The sequence below is a fragment of the Mus pahari genome, chromosome 6, assembly GCF_900095145.1.
Source record: "Mus pahari chromosome 6, PAHARI_EIJ_v1.1, whole genome shotgun sequence".
Taxonomy (NCBI): Eukaryota; Metazoa; Chordata; class Mammalia; order Rodentia; family Muridae; genus Mus; species Mus pahari.
In genome coordinates, this window is record NC_034595.1 from 101,502,406 (window position 1) to 101,511,952 (window position 9,547).

Here is a 9,547-nt window from a genome sequence, read left to right on the forward strand (position 1 = left end):
AAAGCAGTCGGGTGCTCTTACCCACTGAGCCATCTCACCAGCCCTTGTTTTGTTTTTAAAGACAGGGTTTCTCTGTGTAGCCCTGGCTGTTCTGGAACTCACTCTGTAGACCAGGCTGGCCTCGAACTCAGAAATCCACCTGCCTCTGCCTCCCAAGTGCTGGGATTAAAGGTGTGCGCCACCACTGCCTGGCTGCAGCTTTTATAGTACAAGAAGTCTCCAACAAAATCAATGAGTGGGCTGGTCACAGGACTTTAATTTTGGAGCAAGAAGGATTCCAGTCTGTATTTTAAATGAACCCTGGATGGAAAGGTACGGTGGGCCTTGACATCAGGGCTCAAAGCATAGGGACCGTCCTGCAGGGTTAAGTGTTACTCTTAAAAGAGCTGGGAAAGATAATGGGCGCTGATTGGGAAAGCCATAGTTTTTTGTTGTTTTGGTTTTTAAGACAGGGTTTCATGTAGCCTGTGCTGTTCTCAAATCTGCTTTGTAGCTGAGGATAACCTTGAGCTTCAGATCCTACTGCGTCTACCTTCCTAGGCTAGGGTTACAATGTGCTTAAAATCTGTAGCTTTGAAATTTTTCCTTGGCGAAGGCTTGTCACAGGCTGTATGGTGAGCTGAGTTCCAGGAGGGAGGGGCTGGAGGTGGGACCTGGACCTTCAATAGGTCAGCTGATATCAGAACTGAAGAACTGGCACACTGGTGTTAAAAGAACTGGAAAGTGTACAGTCACAGGACAGCTACCAACAGACTGAATTTCATAGAGAATGTTGGAAACTAGGATTTGTGAGGCTGGCTGACTTTGATCTGTTTCATGATAGACCTTCCTTAGATTGGGGATGATAGAGCACATGCTTAATAATTACTTTTGATTTGAATGCTGTTTCTCATAATCTGTGAAAGCATAGACTCTGAATTCATTGGCCCTGCTCTATCACATTATCCAGATGTTCCAGAATCAGCCTTCTTTTCTCTCTTCTGGTGAACACGTTGTATGTTGCTGGGCACTAACCCTACGTTTGATACCACAGTCTGGCATTCCACCCTCCAAACTATCTCCTACCAACTATCTCCCCTTCTCAGAGCTCCCTCTAACCCTACAAACACTGCTCCTCATTGGTAACCTGTTCCTTGCCATCCTTCCTGCCTTGGTGAGAAGATGTTCTGGACTCCCTTGGTGCACAGTTGAGATGCCCCTTGTTTCTTTCAGGTAGTACCTTGGAGTGCTCTGTAATGACTATATGCACTTACCTTACCTGCAAAAAGCCAGTCACAGTTTAAGCATATCCTGTCAAGGGTTTCAAAGTCCCTCCCAGTGCTAGCTGTACAGTAACTCAGCAGAGTGAAGTCAGGGCCTCCTCTCCTACAGTGCTGTGCCACCAGCCTCTGCTGCTCTCTTCCTACTTCACAACTTATGCCTCCCCAGGGAATGCCACCTTCTGCCATTGGATCTTAACTCCTCAAAGCTCTGTGCAGCCTGATCCTCACTGGCCTCTAAGTCTCATCTACAGGCAGTCAGTTTTTCTTTCTGTATACCTTGTCCTCCTTGGAGTTTCCAGAATGTTCCTATGTCCTTTCTGGGCAACTGGAAGCCCAGCTGGAGCTCACCTGGCAGGCTTATGCTCTTCCTTGTCATGTCCCCTAAGTCAAGCAGAGCTAGCTTCCTCTTCCTAGCTCCACCCACCACCCTTTGTTCCTCTGCTGCTTTTAGGCCCAGGGTCCATCTATTTGCTTCTCTGGGCTGATTGGAACTCCTTGAGGACTTGCTCTAGAGGTGCTGTGTGCAGTTCAGGCTGCCTGTTGATCGTATGACTGATGCAGAAGTCAAGTACCAGAAGTCTGCTTTTCATACCAAGAAGTGTGCGCTACTTTTTTGTGCCTCACAGAATTTTCCCACTGAACTATATCAATTATATTGAAATTTGACAGTGATGAGTCATATCCAGCACTGGGAGAACTCGGAACTCGCAGAGCCTGCAGGACTAGAGTGGGAGGCTGTAGATGGGTCTTGTAGGCCAGGTCTGGCCCTTCTCTGTGTTTGTCCCGCGGGTCTCTCACACCCAGAGTGGGAGGCCTCTCTTCCCAGTGGGCAGCTGATTTATTGGCTGGGGCGCTTCCGTGGTGATCACTAGTGAAGTGCAGGCTGATACCCGGGCCTGGCGGGAGCGAATGCCTCAGCCGCGGGCTGGAGTGGCCACGGCGGGCGGGAGGGACCGGCGCGGGTTTCGCTGCCTCACTGTGGCCATGCGGCCTGGCCCTGGTGAGTAGCAAGTTTCGCCGTTGCGGTGACCTGCTGCTCTTGGGGAAGACCCCGAGAAGGCCGTGTCGAGGGCTTGGTCGCCTGCGGGGCCGGGCGGGGCGGAGCCGAGCGGCCGCGGCGGCGATCCAGGCCGCCTTTTGCAGCCGCCCGCCACCGGGCTCGCCGCGCTCCAGCCTCCTCCCCCGGCGCCCTCCGCTCCCCGCGCCCCGCGCCCCGCGCGGCCCCGCCGCGGTCACACGCCAAGCAGCCCGCGGCCGCCTGGCCCTGCGCTTTGTGGAGCCCGGGGACGGGCGCGGCCTCTTTACCTGTAGCTGCGAGTCTCCCTCGGATCGGAGGTGGGAGCTGCTCGTGGAACCGGGCAAAGTGAAAGTCTGCTTGGGGTCAGGCAGACCGGGAGGGCCGGGGGCTCGACCCCAGAGGCTCCCGGCTCCAGAACTACCGGCTCCTTGTGGGCTTCCGCGGTCAGGGGATGGGAAGAGGGCCGGATCGGCCCGAGACACTTCTGCGAAGGCATCTGCTTCCGCGGCTGAAAAGCAGCTATGTTGGTTTATTGCAACGCGGGCTGGTTGTTGTTTGCTCCTTCCTGCAGCTTGGGGTTCCCGGAGGCCGCCTTAGCTCCGATTGCTTTTCCTGAAACGTGCGTCGCTGCTTGTGGTTCCCCGCAGGCCGGGGGCTGCCCTGCCCTGCTAGCAGGTCCCAGCTGTGCTGCTGAAAGCCTCCAGCCTGGCTAATATTCCCGAGCTCAGACTTTTCTGTGGTTGCTTTTCTGCTGATTGCAGATATCTTTGCTTCGCTGACATCCTGTTTTGGTTTTGGTTTTTACATCTCACTTGTTTCTTTTTTAATCACAGAAACGCTTCGTTAAGGGGCTCCGACAATACGGCAAGAACTTCTTCAGAATCAGAAAGGAGCTGCTTCCCAGTAAGGAAACTGTGAGTACAATTGGACTTTATATAACTTGGGTTGTTTTTTTCCTTTGCTCTGCTCCTGCTTCGCATCTGGGCTTAGGAAATGGTTCCTTTAACCCTGCACTGTGCCTGACCTGGGCTGGCCTCCGGATTCCTACTTTTCTTCCGCTGGTGATTTTAAGATAGCAGAGTGACATATTGTGCTTATCCTTCTGAAGGACGCGTTGTAACGGGAAGAACAGAGTTGGGGGTGGGGGAGAGGGATCGCTAGAGAGTTACCATCTAATTTTAAATCCACTGGCTGGAATGGGAAGTGGCATTTTATCGCTAGTTTGGATTTGGTAATTGTCAAAAGTCATAGACTAAGGCTAAAAGCCAAAGGCTAAAACTGAGGTTTATGGAATTCTGCTGAGATTTCCCCTCCGTTTATTTAAATTAAGGTTGTGTTCTAGAGAAAATTCTTTTAAATCTTTACTCTATCAGCTTTAAATATTTTCACTTTGTAGTGAAAAGGGTTTTTATTAGTTGCTTAATGGGGGCTTTAAAAAATTCCTTTGCTGTTTCAAAAGCTGAGGGTCAAATGCTGACCTGACCGTTGCTTTTGATGAACCTGCTGTGGGAGAGTGTGCTGAGACTTCCTTGGTAGGTGACACTGTAAGGGTACAAGCTCAGTTACCTGTAAGTGCTTGCCTCCAGTAAGGTGGGGTGGACCACCCACCTCATCCTGCTGGCAGCCTCAAGTCTGACCCAGTGACCGGAAGTACCTCCCACCTAGGAGGGAGGGCTATAATTGATATCTAATCTGGCTTTTAGGAAGAGAGGGGTGAACGAAGAATATCCATTACAAAAGTGATGGTAGGTTTTCGTTAGTTTGCTATTTTGTTCTGTGTTGGTGGTTACTGATTTCCTCTTGGTTTTTAATGCTTTTACTCATTATTTAAAATGAACAGTTTTTTCCTGGACTATAGAACACATTTAGAACCCTGATAACTGGGGAGAAAGGTTCTGGGATTCCAAGTACATCCCAGTAAACAGATTTCTCCAGTTAATTGTAACTAAGTTAAGATTGAATCATCATTGTGCATCTACATGTGAAGAGATGGGCCACAGAAGAGTGCCTTTGAGGACCCAAACTGTAGATATTAAGATATATTTTGAAAACAATCTGTTTCTTACTCTTTCCAGAACAGGTTTTGAAGAGACTTTGTAATAAAGAGCTGAGCAGCAGCGATGTAGAAACTCTCCTTAAGTTTTCTGAGAATCTCATATTTTCTAAGTTTGTTACATATTTTAATGCTAGGCAGTGGTGTCACACGCCTTTAATCCCAGCACTTGGGAGGCAGAGGCAGGCGAATTTCTGAGTTTGAGCACAGCCTGGTCTACAGAGTGAATTCCAGGACAGCCAGAGCTACACAGAAAAACCCTGTCTCTAAAAAAAAATAAAAAATAAAGTTGCTTGACTCAAAAGCAGCAGCCTTCTTTGGGCTGAGTAGAAAAATCAGTGAGATGTGTCGAGTTGATAGCCCATTCTTAGCCTATCAGCTCAGATCTTTTTTTGTTGCAGGTGCTGGGATTGAGCCCTTAGCAGTTACCTAAAACCTCCAGCCCTAGACTTTATCTGTTCCTTTTATCTGCTGAAAGTTGTAAAGCGTAAAGATCTGACCTAAGAAATCTGGACGGTTTTATCTTGATGCTTTGAAGGACTGGAAGGGAGGAAGCAAGGAGGAAACAAGAAAAGTACTACAACTGAGGGTTAACCCAGGCCTTAGATGGAGGTGGGGGTTGGATGCTGGGTCCATCCAGGGGCTTGTGCTCGCTTAGCAATCTCGGAAATACAAAACAGTTTTATTCAACAGAATAGCAGAAAGCAGACCTGACTGACCTTTAACCTAGTAGGGTGTTCCTTAGTTGGTTTCCTAACTAGAAAGTCAGTTTGTCCTAATCCCCCCTGTCTTGGCTGCCCACGTCATGGTCTGATTCAGTTAACTGATGCCTTTTCCTGCTGTGGAGCAGCCCTGGGAGAGGGTTGTTCCTGTCATTCCAGGGATGCTTCTCCTTGCCTGCCATGGCTGTGCCTTCTCGAATACAACCCTCCCCGTTTCCAGCCATTTCGTGTGGGCACAGTCACTAGGGTACAGGAGGCAGAGAGGTCTGCAGCCCTGGAGGGCCTCTCACACTTCTGCTGAGTGTCCTTAGGTCCCACCCCCTTCTCATTGCTTAGGAGGAGTTTGGTAGTTGGGTGAATCTCTTAAGTGTTCTAATCAGCTGGGAGAGGCATTTGTCTTATATTTTCCTTAGCTATCTACTTAGCCAGGCTAATCATTTCAGACCACTAAGGGAGGAGGCAAAGGTCACTTTTCATTTCTGTTGCAAAAGATGAGGAACTTTGCAGGTACCAGTGTTCCAGAACTTCCTTGATAAAAATCTTATGGTTATGAAACTCTTTGCAGAAAATTCTTACAATCCAGATACTATGCCATATTTTCTTCTGTTGTGTTATGGGCTTCTTTCTTTACTGGTCCCAGAAGATTTGAAACATCAGAAGGGTGTGACTGGGCTTGGGGGTCAGCAGACCTGTGTTGTATTGATGGCCTGGCCAGTATCTGTAGCACCTGATCTCTGAAGGTTGTTTTCCTCGCTTAGTTTGATGCTGTGGGAAGATCAAATCACATTTGGGAAGTTACTGTTTCTGGAATGCTGCTTCTTTGCATGAGACAGATGCTCTCAGCCTAAAAAGAAAAAGTGGGGTGCCGGGGCCTGGGAAATCCTGGAGAGATGGCTCATAGCTTAAGAGCACTTGCTGTTCTTATAGAGGAACAGAATTCACTTGATAGCGCCTACATCAGGCATCTAAATCTCTTGTTACTTTAACTCAGGAGATCTAGCACTCTCTTTAGATCTCTCAGCATACACGTGGCATACAGACGTATATATAAAATAAATAAAACAGATTTTTTTTTTTTACTTTTACTGTATGTATATGGGTGTTTTGCTGACGAAGTCAGAAGAGGGTATCTACGGATCCTTTAGAACAAAGTTAAGTTGCAGATGGTCATGAGCTACAATGTGGGTGCTGGAAATTGAACCTGGGTCCACTGGAAAAGCAGTCAGTGCTCCTAATTACTGAGCCATCTCTCTAGCCTCAGAATAAATATTTTTAAAGATTATTTTATGTGTATGAGTGTTTTGCATGTATGTATGTATGTATGTATGTGTACCACATGGATGCCTGCAGAGGTCAGAAGGGGGCGTTTGATCCCCTGGAACTAGAATTATAGACAGTTAGGAACCACCATGTAGGTGTTCTCTACAAAAGCAGCAGGCAGCAAGTGTTCTTATTTGTTTTGTTTTGTTTCAAGACAGGGTTTCAGGGTTTCTCTGTGTAGCCTTGGCTGTCCTGGAACTCACTGTGTAGACCATGCTGGCCGCGAACTCAGAAATCTGCCTGCCTCTGCCTCCCAAGTGTTGGGATTAAAGGCGTGCACCACCGCTGCCCAGCGTAGCAAGTGTTCTTCATCTGTAAGCCACTTCTTGAGCCCCAAAATATTTTACACACACACACACACACACACACACACACACACACACACACACACACACACACGTATATAGAAGGAGGGTTTGGTTGTTTTTTTGTTTTTTTCTGGTTGGTTGGTTGGTTTTGGTTTTATTGGGGGTGGGGTCGTTTTGTTTGAGACACATTTCTCTTTTCTCTGTGTAACCCTGGCTGTCCTGGAACTCACTCTGTAGATCAGACTGGCCTCAAACTAACCAAGAGTGCTGGGATTAAAATAATTTTTTTTAAAAAAAGCTTTAAAGGAAAAAAAAAAAAAAGAATGAAAAGGCTAAAGTACTATTAACTATTGCCACACTGTTCTACTGTTGTCTCTGCCACTCATGCTGTGGGCTTCAGGCAGGTTATTGGACACTTTTGTCTTTTGATTCCTGTGAAACCATGTGATAACTCCAAGTTCTTAGACCATGAGTGAAAATTTAAATGAGATGATATCTATAAAGAGTATATAAAAATAATTTCCCAATCTATTACCTTCTGTTGAAAATATGTCTTTGTGTGCACATATGTGTGCTTGCTAGGGATCAAACCCTGGTCCTCAACATGCTAGAGAAGTGTTTACCACTGAGCTCTGCACCGCTGCCACCACACCATGCACACAGTGGTTCTGTTCTGGAGCTGGTTTCCCGGTCACCTGTCCTTTCTCTTGAGTTACTCAGGAAAGGTGGAAGAGATATCCTACAGGAGTACCTGGGTGGGAACAGATCTCCTTACCTTTGGATACCCCTGTAGGAATTCCATTCCTCTCGTTCACTACAGGCCTTTATGTCTGATGAAAGTGCCTGTGCAACGGACATCAGCTTTCCTAACACTTGGTTTCTGGAGTTTGTTATACGGGGGCTAGGTCTGGCTTTCCTCTGAATCCTGCTGCCCACCGAAGTGGGAATAGTGGCTGTGATTAGGAAAACCAACTGTTTATAGAGGTTTAGTTGAGTGGGTATTAAGTGTTAACCTCATTGCACCCGAGAGAATAACAAGTCAGATCCTTTTAGAATTATAGCTGTGCAGATACTCAGTTCTTCCTTCCTCTTTCCCCGTTTGCCTTTCTTTAACATGTATAAAATATGGTTAGTAGATTAAAATACTAGGAATGAGCAGTGTCTCCGAATGACCTCTCAACTGTTTACACTGAGGTCTGGGTGTTAGTGCATCGATGTAAACACTGCCAAGTGTCCTGCACTTCTGAGAAGACAGGGCTAGCCCCTCTGCCCCACACATGGTCTCCCTCCCAGATGTTCTGGAATTTGCTGTCCTCCAAGCCAGGTCTCTCATTCTAAGTGCTGTCACTCTGCTGTTGGGTAGATGAGTTACATGGCCCCTGACCTTGTATGTTAAAAATAAACAGGCCTAATAGACTCAGATCCTGATCACTCACAGGGAACCTATCTTATAATACAGATCCCAAAATAACTTGTTTCTCACATACATTGCCATTTTTTGTTGTTTTGTTTTGTTTTGTTTTGTTCGAGACAGGATTTCTCTGTATAGCCCTGGCTGTCCTGGAACTCACTTTGTAGACCAGGCTGGCCTTGAACTCAGAAATCTGCCTGCCTCTGTCTCCCAAGTGTTGGGATTAAAGGCATGCGCCACTATGCCCGGCTACATTGCCATTTCTTATAAAATCTCAGGATGACTATACTCAGAATATAAGGATGGTCTCTCTTCACCTTGCAAACATGGCTGCTTTATATGAATGGAAGAGTGGCTCCTGGGAGATTGTCCTCTGAAGGCTTGTGTACAGCTCTGTCTGCTGTTGCCAGCAGTGGAGAGTGGGCAGGAGCTCCACCCTCACCGATGTGGAGCAGTGACTCCTGCTCAGATCAGTGCAGATTAGCAAGAAGACTGTAGGAGAGAGGCAGCCTGTGGAGAGGGAAGGCACCGAAGCACTTGTCGTGGACATCTTGGTTGCCCTTCTCAGTTTCAGTTTTCAACAACTACCTCAATAAAGATTGAACTCTGGTTATTTGTAAGTGCAGGTGGTCGTGTCCGAATGTTATCATCAGATCACATTCTTACTCCAGTCTCAGTGTCATGGGTGAAGAAGGCAAAGAGGAAACAGTTGTAAAACAGAACCATGAGGGATGAGCTTGTCCTCAGAACGTTGTGTGTTTCAATGCAGGTGGATCTGGGCTCACATCGCAGGCTTTGGGTTGCCCAGAGAAGGGCAACCCAAACCAACAGCTAGTTTTATTAACCTTGTGTGATGGGATGGGAAATTTTGGAGATTTAAGTTTTAATATGCTAGATAGCAGGAAAATCAGTCATGTTTCTGGGGGCAAATTCTATAGATGATTTGCAGAATAGCTCTGTGAGAATTAAATCTTTAGGCAGAATGACCTGCATGTTTTCCCAGGTGGAAGAATGAGTCATCAAAGTTCTGTTAGCATTAAGAGATTAAGAATTACTCCAGTGTTCAGCATGAAGTTTTATTTAATTTCCGATTAGAACCTTAGGTAAACAATGCTTAATCTTACATAAGGAAGCATGGGTCTAGGTGGATCCTCTGAGCAGGCAGCTGTAGGATAGCTATGGAGCAACATTGAGAAGCTTTCTGCTCTTCACTTTGCCCCTCCAGTGCCGATACCGACTAGTTTTAACTGCTCACAGCACAGTGGGCAGTGCAGGCTCTCCGGTCTCTTGTCCCTATCTGTTGAGCCAAGATGGCTATTTTGTTGTTAAAAATGGAGGTTTAAGTAAAATTGAGGTTGTTCGGTAATGTTTGGGAACTACTTACACAGCCTCAAAATCCTAACACTCCAAGGTATATTCATTCTTTTCTAACATTTTTTTTTTTTTTTTTTTT

The 9,547-nt window shown here is 46.7% G+C and overlaps 1 protein-coding gene across 10 annotated transcripts in view; it reads left to right on the forward strand.

Annotated features, from left to right (window-relative positions):
• The window catches only part of Rere (arginine-glutamic acid dipeptide repeats), a 330,953-nt gene that overhangs the window by 276,159 nt on the left and 45,247 nt on the right, over positions 1–9,547 (forward strand). For all 10 annotated transcript variants that reach the window (XM_029540314.1, XM_029540318.1, XM_029540316.1 and 7 more), the window contains one exon: positions 3,114–3,194. In XM_029540314.1, coding sequence (XP_029396174.1) covers positions 3,114–3,194 — 81 coding nt within the window. The remainder of the gene's footprint in view (positions 1–3,113; positions 3,195–9,547) is intronic.